This window comes from Olea europaea, unplaced genomic scaffold (assembly GCF_002742605.1).
Source record: "Olea europaea var. sylvestris unplaced genomic scaffold, O_europaea_v1 scaffold2134, whole genome shotgun sequence".
Classification (NCBI taxonomy): domain Eukaryota; kingdom Viridiplantae; phylum Streptophyta; class Magnoliopsida; order Lamiales; family Oleaceae; genus Olea; species Olea europaea.
The window spans coordinates 42,801-57,724 of NW_019239307.1; the positions used below are offsets into that span (position 1 = coordinate 42,801).

At 35.8% G+C, this 14,924-nt stretch overlaps 1 protein-coding gene across 1 annotated transcript; it reads left to right on the forward strand.

Moving 5' to 3' along the window:
- Window positions 1–754: 754 nt before the first annotated feature.
- On the forward strand, window positions 755–9,232 carry LOC111380383 (autophagy-related protein 11). The gene is given in 7 exon segments (XM_023003927.1): window positions 755–990; window positions 1,191–2,633; window positions 4,750–6,292; window positions 6,295–6,339; window positions 7,105–7,322; window positions 8,271–8,484; window positions 8,575–9,232. Coding segments are annotated over 6 exon segments (3,348 nt in total). The 5' UTR covers window positions 755–990; window positions 1,191–1,689; the 3' UTR covers window positions 8,959–9,232.
- The last annotated feature ends 5,692 nt before the right edge of the window (window positions 9,233–14,924 follow it).

Sequence of the window (14,924 nt, forward strand, 5' to 3'; positions counted from 1 at the left end):
AATCCGATCAGGAAAACAAATCCACGTATAATATAAATATTCATTCTCGGATTTGGGGGACCACTGTTACGCCTCATTTTACGAGCCTCGGTACCGAAGTGTCATCTCGCCACTCCGAAGCCGATGAAATCAAATAGACCCACTCCGACCTCCCGAAGCTTCTTCAAAGTGATACACCGATTCCTGTCACTGATCTGCCGAAGTGTCCCGTCTCCGAGGTCGGGTTCAAGTGGACCCCCGTTAGAAGATTCGCTGCCAATTTAAGATTTGCTCTGCATATAAGGTTTAAATTGATTTGACGTTCCCCATAAAGCTATTTGATGTGACTTATCAACTTTATGTCAATTCAACTCGGGAGAAACAAACTGTCCGCCCACTCTACAAGCGCGGCTGATTGACGCCTATGAGCAGACGCTTCATACCGTCAGATGTATACACGTGTTCCACATCCCACGGTTCATACCACCTATAAATACCCAAAAATTGGCCAGAGGCAAAGGTAATGAAACTCTCAATAGATAGCACTCCATAACAAGTTTATATATTCTCCTCCCCCTTTATTGACTGATTGGTTTGTGTAGTCCCTGGACACTGTTCCGACCACCCAAACATGACTTGACCATCGGAGTGTATACGGCCGCCACCCCCGTCGGTTCCGACCGTGTGCGCCTGACAATTTGTTCATTTCGTAGGGAGAAATACGTGGAGTAACTACAAATTGACCATGTGGAAGAGCCATTTTTAGAGGTCAACAGGTTCCATTTCAATCACGCAAGGAAAAAAACAAAGAGGAAATTATACGTGTTACGAATTAAACAACAAAAATCCGCACCAACAAAAATCCGCACCGATATAACAAGAAAATGCAAAACCATAAACCATCTATGCATGCATAAGCAGAAATGCGGCGTTATGTCTTTGAGCATAGAAGCAGAGAAGAATAACAAGAAATGCTCCCTGTTTCCTGAAGTTGTGTTCTTCCGTTTGCTTGTAAATTTTACTTCCTCTTCGTCTTCTTGTCCTTTCTGTCTCCATCTTGAGTTATTTGCGTTTTAACAATGAAGCTCTCTTTTTTCTGGAAGTTTTTGTTTTTGTGTGTGTGTGTGTCTGTTTGTTTTTTTTCACTATTTCTTGATTTTATTTGTTTTAATCTGGCTGTATTTAATGAAATTCCCGTTACTTGATTGCAGGGATGCATTGTAACTGTAAGTAATGTTTGGATTTTGGATAATAATTCGGTGGGTGACTTGAAAATTGTGCAATTTTTTAAGGATTTTATGATGGATTTTTAAGATTCTTCTTTTTTGTCGGTGCATAACTCTGCGGGGATGGCTGAAATTTGGGTAATCTGCAGATTCCGAGGTGGGTCTGGCATTTTTAGTTTTTTTGGATGTTTGGTGACAATAGGAATTTTATCGGTGAATTCATAGGTAGTTGGAAGATATTTGGGGTTTCTGGAGGGTTTATATAGGAAATTTTACTAATAGAATCTTGGGTTGGTCTATTGAGATTTATGCCGCTCTTTGCATTTTCAATGGTGGTTCAAGTATGAAATTGAGGGATTATTGTATTTTCGAGGGCATTTTATTGGAAAAGGAAGATTGACTTTAGCCTCTCTTGTATCTGCATGGTGTTTAATTATTAGGGTTTACAGCTGAAGAGTTTTATTTATTCTTTTGCCGTAAAAAAATGAGCTCCAATGCTTCAGAAGGTGGAGTTCTTAAGGGAAACCTCATGGTTCATGTTGCTGAGAATGGTCGCTCATATGAGCTCGACTGTGATGAATATACCTGTGTTGAGGCTGTGCAGAAGTACCTACAGTCTGTTTCCAGGATACCATTTCACGATCAGCTGCTTATGTGCTTGAACACGAAGATGGAATTGCAATGCCAACTCTCAGTTTATAAACTTCCGTCCAATGACCAAGAAGTATTCTTGTTTAATAAGGCAAGGATGCGAACTGATTCACCACCTCCTGCATCAGAGCAAGTTGAAATTATTGATATTCCTGATCCTCCATTGCCATCCTCATCTCTTAACCCTCACCCATTGGATGATGCTACTGACCCAGCTTTAAAGGCCCTGCCTTCGTATGAGAGGCAATTTAGGTATCATTTCCAGTCTGGAAATTCAATTTACCGCCTTGCATTAGCGAAAATAGAGATATGCAAGAGGCTTTTCCTAGAGCAGAAGGTACAAGAGAGAGCATTGGAGATTGCTAGGGGTAGTTTAGATCACTACTATATGATGATTCTTAAAAACTACACTGAGTTTGTGAAATGTTACTCTCAGCAGCATCGTAGTCACAATAACCTTCTGCTGAGTTTTCGGAGGGATATAGAGAAATTGAGATCTATAAAACTTATTCCAGCATTGCTGACTGCTGATCGCCAGCGATTACTAGATTTTGTAAAGGTGGAGAACTTGTGGAAGATGGTGGAGGATTACAGCAGTTCCCACAGGCACTTAGAAAACAAAGTTTCAGAATTCAAGGCTGAGTTTGGAGAGCTAAAGCGCAATTTTAAACTTTTATTTTCCAGTAGAGCTTCATTTCTTATTAATGAATTGGATTTCGCAATGAAAGACAACCAGCGGTATATTCAAGAGCAGAAGAGCATAATGCTGGCTTTAAGGTAGCACTCTCTTATCTTCATTTTTTTTCCCTGTAATTTGTTTTGGTGTTGGTATTTTTCGTGTTATGGCTTCTTTACCTTTTTGACATCTCATTTGGAATATGTAGATTTGATGTTAGGCAAAGGGAAGAAATTGGTTGTAGTACATTCATAGCATTTCTTAACTGCAATTGAGCATTTTTTCAGCATCATCAATCACGCATTATCCAAGTTTTGATGTTGAAGGGAATGGTTTGCCTGTCTGGTAATCAATTTTTGTTTGCCTATTTGTAACCTACTGGCAGATGTATACATAGCATGACTGTTATCCATGTCCGTTAACTTTGTTTTGATTTGGTTTTCTTGACAAGTTCCAAATAATGATTAGTATCTCCTGATTACACAGTGACAATGACCCTACCAAATTAATATTTTTGGGTATTTTTGCTCGCATAAGTTTTTAAATATGCTTACCTTTTCAGGAACAAACGTCAGTTTTAACCAATGTTCTGTTCTGACTTAAGTTGGGATAAAGAAAAAAGTGGCGCTGCTCTGTCCAGCGGATTTCAAGGGCGGTCTCGATTCTCTAGTTTGTCTTTTCTGTGTGTCAAAGTGGCTAAATTTGGATGATTGTGCAGAAGTAGATGGACATGCTTTAAATGTCAAGTTGGATCTCATATTGATGGTTTCATATAAATTATGTTCTGAAACTTGTAAAGAGAACGCATATAACATTGGTGTCATTTCAAGGCTGTGAAATTTGTATTCAGCTAATATGAAAATTGGAGAGGCCAAATAATTTAAGTGCATTCTTGCACCTTCCACAAACACGAAGATGCACACACTCACTCACCCCAGATTTTATAAGAAGAGGTTTTCTAGAAACTAATTATTATGCATAAGTTTTACTGCATGTTTGATAGTGTTTAAATTAAAGTTTGAGTTCTTATAAGCTGTGTGTCCTACAGAATGTGATGGATGATAAGTGGATAGTAATTGCGAGTCCTACAAAATGTGTTGATAAAAAGTATGTTTGACCAGAAGTTGATTAAGTTAGAATCACTTCGAAACATGCTTGACCTGAACTCTCAGTTTTATTTTGAGGTAAAAATATTAAAATTGTTTTGGGGTTTGCTGTAATGAGACCATGTGGATTGGATTGACTTAAATGTCCCATTAACTTCTTTCTTGGCTTTCAGTGATTGCTAATGTTATCTAGCTGTTATAGGATCTGCATTTTTGTGTCAACTTTGGCTTCCATGAAATTTTTTAATTATCCCTAAAAGGTTCCCATCATCAAGGAAGAAAATTTTGAATGAATACTCAAGTAATGTTGTCGTAGTTATTACATTTGATATTTAGAAAGAAGCATTGCAAGTTGGAAACTTATTTGTATGTGATCTGTATCGAGCTCTCGTTATTTGCCTGAACATGATACTTTTAATAATTCTAAACTACCTGCATGGTTATCTAAGAAAAGCTACACCGACATTCATGGAACATATCTCAAGAAACTTCATTGTTTTATTTCTCTCATATACTCTTCGTTAGAGCAGTTTTTCAATTTTTTTTCTATTGAATGCTGTCATTATTTATTTGTGGTCGGTTCTTAAGTGAGAAAATATCCAGAAGACTTTATAGTTTAGTTTTCGAGGATCTTTGTTGACGTAAGAGTGTAGTTAATAGAGTGATTGTGTATCTTACCTGTAAGTTTAGCAGTCATCTGGATCATAGTTGTCAGTGGTGCTTTCCTAGGAGCACCCTCACCTATGTTTTAATTGTTTATAAATTTGATAAAGCTGTAGACAGAAAAAGAGATAAAAAGGAAATATGTGAAGAATTTGAAATTTGATCTCAAAGAGAGGTAAAAGAGGTTGGTGATTTTGCCTAGGGGTCATTGGCAACTATAATCTGAATGGTTTTCTTTTGCTCCCACAAGGAATAAGTAGTTTCTTTTTTGCTTATGGCGGTCTTTGTTATTATGCCTTAAATATGCTTGGCCTGAAGCTGTAAGTTTTATTGACGTTATTTATAAATACATTGCTTATGCAATTTTTCATAGCTCAGATTCTGCGATGCATGTACTTCTTGCTGGTTAGGTGATTAGCGTTTACTAATTAACGTTGTGTTCTTGCAGTAAAGATTTTGATACTGTGAAGAAACTCATGGATGACTGCGTTACCAGCCATCCGTCATCTTCACTCCGCCCCTTTGATGCTGTTTCAGCCTTGGGTCCTATGTATGATTGCCATGAAAAAAGTTGCCTACCAAAAATGCAGTCTTGTGGTCTAGCAATTTCAAATTTGCTGGATTTCTGCAGGGATAAAAAGAATGAAATGAATGCCTTTGTGTATGATTATTTGCAAAGGATTGCATACATTCAGTTCTCCATTAAACAAGTGCAATATAAGTTCCCTGTTTTCAAGGAAGCTTTGAAGCATCAGAATAATAAATTTGAGCACTTAAAAGTGGTGCGTGGGATTGGTCCTGCATACAGGGCATGCCTTGTAGAAGTGGTGAGAAGAAAGGCAACAATGAAGCTTTACATGGGCATGGCTGGACAATTAGCTGAAAGACTTTCCTCAAAGAGGGAGGCTGAAATTAGGAGACGCGAGGAATTTCTGGAAGTACATGGTAGATATATACCTCGTGATATTTTAGCATCCATGGGATTGTATGACACTCCTAGCCTGTGTAATGTTGATATAGCTCCTTTCGACTCAAATTTGCTAGATATTGACCTTTCAGATGTAGACCGTTATGCTCCCGAGTCTCTTTTAGGACTCTCTTCCAAGAGTGAGAAGCATGGGACTTTGAAGAGTTCATTATCAATGTCTAATGATGGTTCTCAACCTGCGGAAGTTGAAGTAAGTTCTTTGAAATTCTCTGAGAAGTATGACTCTGAGGAGTTACTTCGGGATTCAGAGCTGCTGGAGATAGCTGGGACTAGCAAGATGGAAGTTGAGAATGCAAAGCTGAAAGCTGAACTTGCTTCTAAAATAGCTCTCATGTGTACTATAAGCACTGAGTTTGATTATGAATCACTTGATGACTATCAAACCCATAGTTTGGTGGAAAATGATGCTGAGAAGACTTCTGAAAACCACCTTGAATTGATGCTAAAGGTGAAGCAGATGCAGTGTGAATCCTATGAAAAACACATTCAGGAATTGGAGCAAAAGTTGTCTGATCAGTATATGCAAGCACCTACATTTTCAGCTGCTGAGCCTGTATCTAACTTTGTGCTTTCAACTGTAAACACTGATGAGAATAAGTTGGAAATTTCAGGAGCTGGAGAAATTCACATACCTAATGCAATGCAAGATAAGTTGCAAGAAGGTTTGGGTGATAATATGATAGCTCCCTTTAGTATGCTAAACCATCGATTGAATTCATCAATGCTATATGCACAGCGTGGCGAAGGGCTTCCTTTTGACAAAGATAAGAAAGAAACACTATTGCCAGTTGGTGGCACAGCACTTGCGGCGAGTTCTGTGGCTGTTAGCATGTTGCATCCTACTGATGTTTCATTCAGTGAAACTGCTCTTGAACCAGGTTTGGTTGCTAAAGTAAGCAATGAACTTGTTCTGGGATTGCAAAGTGCACTTGAAGAAAAATCGAACCAATTAAATAATGTGGAGATCAAGCTCAAAGCTTTGGTGGAGGAGGTTTCAAAGCTTGAGAGAGAGAGTTGGAGAACAGTCGAAAGCTAGTTGGTGAATCTCAGGTATTACTAACTGAAATCTAATTGCTCAGTCATGCCTTGCGTGCATGCGGCTTTCTTCTATTTATAGCAAATAGTGCTCTAGAAAAAATTTCCCCTACTTTTACAGCTTAACACTTTTTCCCCTTAATTGTTTGTGTAGATATGTTGCATAAAAATTGCCACTATTGCCAGTATCTTTTTCCACCAGAAATGGTATCATACCTGTCTCGCTGTCCAATAGTTTTGTTGAGCAACAATAAACACATTTATTTTATAATTAATCTACCACAATATCATTAAATTATTACCAGCACATCACCTTGTGATGTTTTGACCTACTAATTACATTCAATGGTCCTTCTAGCAAACATTGACAAGTAAAAAAGAGAAAAGAAAAGAAAGAAGGGAAGACCAGTTTGCAAAATTATGGATCATACTTGGTTGAACGTAAACTTGTAGTAGTTTCTTGCACACAGTGAGCATATTTACCCTATGATGGAGACTTTGAATTTGAAGATTTTGTTGCCTTGAAAAAGCTGCTGAAATTCTATAATTACATTTTTATCCTAACAAGAAATATATGAGGTCAATTACTTTGGCTTTTGTTGTGCATGTAATATTTCCTACTTAAACTTAGAGAAAGACGGTTGGATAATCTAGTAAATAGGCTATATTGTAGTGTCAATACATAGTATATAGTGCTTGTGGTTTACAAGTTGGACTTCTGTGGATAAGATCTTACAAATGCACCAGTTCATTCAAGGTTTTCCATTTATTGCTTTGCAGATAAATGTTGCTCATTTAGAGAATTATTTGCACGAAACAAGAGAGGAAGCCCAATCCTATCTTCATGCAGCTGATTGTATGGCCTCAGGAGAAAGTGTGCCGCACACCTCTGCCATTGAAATGCGTCGACTTTTTGAACGACTGAAAAGTTGTGTTTCTTCAGCTGAGATGACCGGTTTTTCTGATGCATTGCTTACTTTAGCTCAATCTTTATCCAAGTAAATACTTATGCTTTCCACCTTGCAGCAAATAATTTGTGATGCATGCTAGACTAGTCACTATATTTATATATATTACATTTAATATGTCAATATATTACATAATTTTATGCATAAGATTTGAGACAAAAGTTACCATGTGATAAGAACATGTATGAATATTTCTTTGCCATGGTTAATGATCCTGAAGCTTCACTTGCTTCAGTTACACCAGTAGACTCAATTTTCCTTAACTCCCTGGAATCTTTTGAACTCAGAGCTTCTCAAGATATCAATTAGAAAATATTTATCTTGGAAACTTAATCTACCAGTTAACCATTAATTACCTGCCACAACCAGCATTAAGGATACAGGTAAAACATCACATTTACATATAAATGTATTGTAATTATTACAAACTTCAGTGTGTGTACAATGGACTCATTTTGGTTGGAGTAATGCTATTTATCAAGTGTTTAACACTAGTTTAGGTGACAGCACTAGTGGCATTAAAATGCATGTTCAATTAAATGAATTATATAATTTCACCTTTAATTGCACCTATCATATAATGCCACATAGATTGGTGTTTTGGTGCTAGATAGCATTATTCTTTTGGTTGAAAGAGAGAGCACATTCCACTGACCTCGAATGTAGGGAGACCAATTCCTGATTAAACATCCATTTGTAACCCAAATTTTGTTTCCCATTTCCCTTCTATTTTTGCCAATCAACAATTAATTGGTACAAACTATGATAATTTCCGTCCAATCATTTAAAAGATATTTTTTTCTTTCATTTGTGCAAATGCAATATAACTTTTTTGACACGTTCCACAATTATTTATTCCATAAAGCTTTGGGCTTTTTCACGTTTGCCTTGACTTTATAGAGTTGTATGGGGTAGGGGAGGTGGTGACAATGTTAATTGAAGTTGATAGTTGATTGAGTTGCTTTGTTTCCTAAACAGTTCCAACCATGAAAATGTCGATGATATTACCACTGAATTCCGTGAATGTATCCACGTATTTGCCGAGAAAGTTGATGGCTTGGTGAGGCATCGCGATGAATTGCTTGATAAATCTTTAAAAGCCGAAGCTGAAATCGAACAGCTTAAGGAGGAGTTGGACGAGAAGACAGAGTTGATGAATACTCTTTATGTGAAGCATCAACTTGAGAAGCAGGTGATTCAGTGCTTAATATGTGAACCTACTTTTCATATTTGTTTCATTGTCTAATCGCCAAGAATAAAATTGTTAACGATTTTGTTACAGGCCAGCAAAGAGAAGATATCTTTTGGCCGGTTAGAAGTTCAGAAGATTGCTGCATTTGTCCTCGACTCTTCGGGGCATTACAAGGCTATCAATCGTAACTGCCCGTATTATTACCTGTCAGCTGAATCTGTGGCCTTGTTCGCTGACCATCTCCTGACTCGTCCAAGCTACATTGTTGGGCAAATTGTGCATATTGAACGAGAAACGGTGAAGTCACCTTCATCCAACAGAGATCTACCGACTTCGGACACAGAAACCAACCATTTGATCCTGAGTTCGGAGTCGACTTCAAACCCTTATGGACTCCCGGTTGGGTGTAAATACTTTGTCATAACAGTAGCCATGTTAGCCGATACTACTGTTCATACGCCGTCTCTTTCCTGATCTTGTTGCAGATGGCAGATAGACCATGATGGAAGAAATGAAATGTACGTGTTAATATTATACGAAGTGCTACTATGTATAAATGCTCGTTGGTGGGGGTTTATTCGATTTCCTCTTGTATAGTAAGGATTTTACTCGATCCAATCTCCCCCTTGCATATTCTTGCATAAATGTGTCGAACTTGTGAATATTCTGTCCTTGGAGTCATTATGGACTAAAATTGTCTGGTTAAGGTCATTATGGAATAAAATTGTCTGGTTAAGGTGCTTTTCAATAGTTTGACATAGTTAATTAATCATCATGTGCAAGTCATAAGTTGCCATCATATTCAAAGAGGTTGCAGCATAGAAAAGAAAGTCGAATTCCAGCTGCTTGTTGCCAATATCGACTTATAATAAGGCAGTTGATAGTGATGATTGGATAGTATAGGACAACATTAAAGAAGAAAAATGTTTTATTCGTTACTGGGATTAAACCGCCATGGAAGAGGTTACAGAAAGAATTATATCGGGCTGAATAATAAGTCTACTATTAATCTCTCAGACCAAGAAAAACACGTAGTTGAGTAGGAGAGGGATATAACAATCCAAAATGACGACCGGACTAGTTTGGGTTGATTTTTGGCATTTAATTGGGTTAGATTCGTGATGAGGACATTTGAGTTATTTATTTTTCAGTGGGACTTTTATTTATGGGAAAATTACCCGGTAACCTGGGTTTAAAAACTAGATTTCATAAATAAAGGGGATTAAGATTAATTTCATAATTCAGGTGGTAAATAAAAATTATTAAATTAATGTTATGTTAAATAAATATATTCATAACACCACGACACCCAATCTGTCTCCCGTTCCCTCTCTCTCTCTCTCTCTATTTTCTAGTCCCCTGACTCTGGCGAGCACATCCACCGCAATGGTACCGTGAGATCGCTGACGACGACTCCGCCTGAAGACATAGCAAGGCTAATCGTCGTCTCACAGCTATGGTTTGGATCTCCAATCACGATCAGAGCTGTTGAAGGGCTCAAAAAAATTGGGGAGGTGGTGAAACCCTAATCATCTTCTCTCCCTACATTCTCTCTATCACAAACCACCGCTAGCAACGCTCACGATGTCGCCACCGCCGACGACGCGACGTGGTGTGTAGTAGCTCCTCTAATCGCCACCGCTGACAACACGACATGGTGTGTAGCAGCTCCTCTATCTTCGTTGCTGGTATGTGATTTTTTCCGGTGGTTGTGGAACTTTGTGGTGTCTTCATCGCCGGTATAGTGGTATGTAAAGCATTTATCCGGTGGTGTCTAGATTAAGATTTGCAGTCTGCTGTAGTTAACTCGATTTTTGCATTATATTCTTGCAACTCGCTGGAAGATGTTAAGGAAAGTGGTGTAAAAACAGTAAGTGTTCTTGTTGTGTATATGGTCTTTGCCAAATGAAGATTTAATTTCTGAATTTTGGCTGTCAATGTGCATTTTGAGGCATGATGATGAACTGTGGGTGATGTGTGGATTTGATGATTTACATGTCATGTGGTGGTGGTGGTGGTGCAGTGATGCTTGTGGTGGCGGATGGGGTTTATTGAAATGTTGGTAGTTGTGGTAGTGCGTTATGTTGGTAGGCGTGGCATGTTATGCTGGAAGGTGGTGTTTGGTGAGGAAGATTAAAATGATTATTTGTGACCATTTAATTGGTTAATTGTGATTCATTTGATAATTTGTGATTGAGATATAAATTGTAATCCATTAATTCAATTATTCGTGATCTAGAAAATAGTTGTGACCAGTTAATTTAATAATTTGTGACGGAGAATCAAGTCGCGACTCATTAATTTAATTAATTTGAAAATCGATGATTGACAAGAAGTTGTGACCAATAAATTTGAGAATTTGTGATTGATGAGTGATGATACATAAGTTGTGGCCTATAAAATGTGTGATTTGTGACCAAAAAAGTCATGATCAATTAATTTAATAATTTTGATCGATAAAAAAGTTTCAACCTAAAAAATTTGTAATTTGTGACTGATTGTGACCAATTTTATATTGATTGTAACTGATTGTGACTTGATCACATTTCGTCACAGTTAAAAGGTTGACCTGATCACAGACAGACACACTGAATACAAATTTGGTCACATTAGTCACAATGAGAATAAATTTGGTCACAGTTAGTCACAAATAATACATATTTGTGACTTGGTTATAGACAACCATAAATTAGATGGTCACAGATAGTCACACTAAAAATAAAGTTGGTCACAGTTAGTCACAGATTATACAAATAGTGACTTGGTTATATACAGTTATAAATTAAATGGTCACAAACAATCACACTGAAAATAAATTTTATCACAATTAGTTACATAAAACATAGATCTTGTCGTAAAAAAAATTTGATCACATGCAACACAGGTTTTGTTATATGCATATTCATCCCACCTGATAAGGTCACAAAGTCAATAAAGCTGGTCATAGGTCATTTTCAAAAAAAAAAAAAAAAAAAAAGGAGAAAGGGGAAAAAAGGTAGTTGCCGAAGGCCGCTGGAATAATTGGTTGAAAATTTTAATAGTATGATTTTTAAAATTTCAAACTTTATTTTCTTAATTTTGAAATTGATCATATGTAATGTTCATCCTGCATGATTAGATCACAGATTTAATAGAATTGATCACAGGTCACAATATGTACATATCACAAATCTAATGAAATTGGTCAAAATTCATTTATAAAAAAAATGAAAAAATGTGTAGCGTCATTTGTTGGAACGATCATTGTCGGAATATTTTCTGGCGAAGAATTTGTCGTCAGAGCAGTCGCCGGAACCGGGGCTGGTCGTCGAAGCGATCGTCGAAATTCTAACGCAGAGCAGGTTGCCGGAGGTAAGGTGAGTCGCTGGAGTTGAGATTGAGTTGTGAGAGAGAGAGAGATAGATAATTATTTGAATTTAAAATTTAGTGTGATAGGTTATCTGGGGTGGATTAATTATATTATAATTAAATATTTAATAAATTTAATTATCACCTTATTTTGAAAGATTTTTAGATGCTTGTTAGTTGTGAAATGTGATTTTTAAATGTAGGATTTGTGTGGTGTTCCCTTTATTTATTTATGTTTTGGATTTTTATTGGGTTTGTATGAAGGGTTTGGCCCAAGCCCAATCTTTTTAGGGTTTTGTTTTGCTACGTAAGTTTAGTTGTCGTGAAATTAAAACAGTTGATGATTGAATAAAACTTTTGGTGGCTTGTGACGAATTTTCTCTCCTACTTCCTTCTACTTCTTTGTTGAATCTCCTTCTTCTGACATTCTTCCCCCCTTAATTCCCTCTTCTTTATAGATCCGTATTGTTCTCCATTAATTGTCCAGTCGGTGTTGTATCAATTTGGATTTGTAAATCAAAATTTGAATCGAATTACGGATTATCAATTAAAAATCAAGTGAAAATTACAGAGACTAAGTGTTTTCAAGATCTTGATTCATAATTAAGAGTTCTAAGTTTTTCTTTCAAAAATCATATGTAATTAAAATTAATAATTTTACATATCCACCCCACTATCTTCTACCATCCCAACCCTTAATTATCTCTCCTCCCCCCCTCTCCCGCCCGCTCTACAGTCGAACCTCACTTCTCTTTTCCTCTATATCTCTATATTTCACCACTCTTCCTTTTCTTTACGTTTCACCACCTCTGGCGAGTAGGGGCGAATTCAGGGGTCGAGTTCAGTTAGGGTGGACCGCAAGCGTTGAAAGCTTACTATCGACGACCAATGTCCCTGATAGTGGGCTTGTTTATTAATATTTACTTAAATAGTATTCAAAAAATCGTACGGATTAAAAGTAGAACTAGATACGAATTTTCATTTTGGATGAAAAAATCGTTTCATAATATGCAAAACGCCATAATTTATTTTTCAACTAAATAGGCATTATATATTAACAAAATGTCAATATTCAGTTTACAATTAAAGTTAATTAAACAAACATTATTACATTAACAAAATTGAAATTATTTATGTGCTTATATCGATTTTATGTGCTTTTATAATTCCACTTTTTTGCAATCGATTTTTTCGTAACGAAAAGTGGAATCTTTTATTAATTAAATAAGTTTTGTTAAAAGATTCCTTATGACATTAAAGCCAATTTTCCTACAAATTCATCTATCATTAATTGACCAAACCCTCAAATCAATTGATTAGAGGAAAAAAAAGAAAAGAAAAGAAAAGAAAAACAAGAAGAGGGGCGAAGCACCGTTAAATTGTTTCTTCTTGCATTAAACCACTAAAATTGAATATATATTATTTTGCTACGTTATATGCTAAAAATTTACAAGTGTCGTGATGGTAAAGTGTAACACATGTTTAAGGAAGGTAGTAAGTTCGAATCACATTCCTTAAATTTGTTTTGGTAAAAATTGTTGAAATATGAAAATTATAAAAAAATATTGCTCTTGAAGAGTTTCAAACACAGGACCTCCAATTCAATAACAGAAAAACTAACCAACTAAGCTCCTAAAGATGTTTATTGTTAATATAAATTATCAAATATATAATCTAAAATTTTTATCTATTATCAGTAAAAAAAAAAAAAAAATTCTCTCCGACAAATCCAGCTAGAGCGGTCGTGGTCTAAATCCACCACTGCTGGCGAGTCGCTACTCCTCTCCCCTCATTCTCTATGCTCTACATCACACATGGACCACCAAGTAAGCAGTGCAGGCTGTGGTTCCTTCTATTGCTATGGTGCGACGGTGTCAAAACAATGACATCGTTGAAGCACGCAATGCCTGCTATTATTGCATCATTGTTTCTCCCTTAGATTTGCTTAGAAGATGTTTTTGGTGTGTTGCACTTTGGCGCCTTTGATGGTGTGTTGGTTTCACTATGAATTTGTTGGTGGTGCTTGGGTAGTGGTGATTCTGATGTTGGCTGCGATGGCGAGTTTGTGGTAATGGCAAAGATGGTGGTAGTGCAGAGGTTCTGGTGATGGCTGTGCGTGGGATGGATGGGTGGGTAGGGCATTTGTGACTAATTATTTTGTTGATTGTAACAAATAAATTGATTAATTTGTGACTAATAAATAATTCACTACTCAAAAATTATGATTCTGATTCACAATTTATTAAGTCGTGTTCTAAAAATAAATTGTGATCACTTAATTCGATAATTATGTGATTGTTATATAAATTGTGACCTATAAATTTTTTATTTTTATTTTGCGTCGAAGAATAAATTGTAACATATAAAATTTTTAATTTGGAACCTATAAAATTTTTAATTTGTGGTCAATAAATAATTTGTGACCAATTACTTCGATAATTTGTGATCAAATTATAAATAATTGTGACTTTAATATACTTAATTAATAAAATATACTTTTAATAAATTATTTCATAAATAAATATTTTAATCTATATTCTATTTTTGAAGTTTTAAACATTGTTTCTTAATTTTGAAATGAGTAATACTTAGGACTTGTTCGATAGTGATTATGAGAATTGATATTTTAGTCGTTAGAGAGAAAAATGAGTCTCATCTGTGAAAAAAGAAGTCAAAAATAACGATCGACTTAGAGAAGTAACAGTAAAAAAAAAAAAATTTTTTGGAGGTGAAAATTCATAACCAAACATGCACTTAAGCTTTCATATATGAAATTTTTCTTATTAATCAATCCAACTTTAACCCAACAAAGGGTTATATTCACTAATGACCACCCAAATTCATATTTAGTATCACAATAGCTACCCAATTGATTTTGTTTCACCATGATCATCCAACTTTATATTTAATATTATTATGGTCATCTAATTTCATATAATATTTCACCATGACCACCTAATTTCATATAACATTTTACCATGGTCATCTAATTTATTTTCACCATTTTCACTAATTCAGAAGGGGTAAAACTGTAACTTTATATTATATATATAAAATAAATTTTAAAATTTTAAAATAAATATTTATTTTAT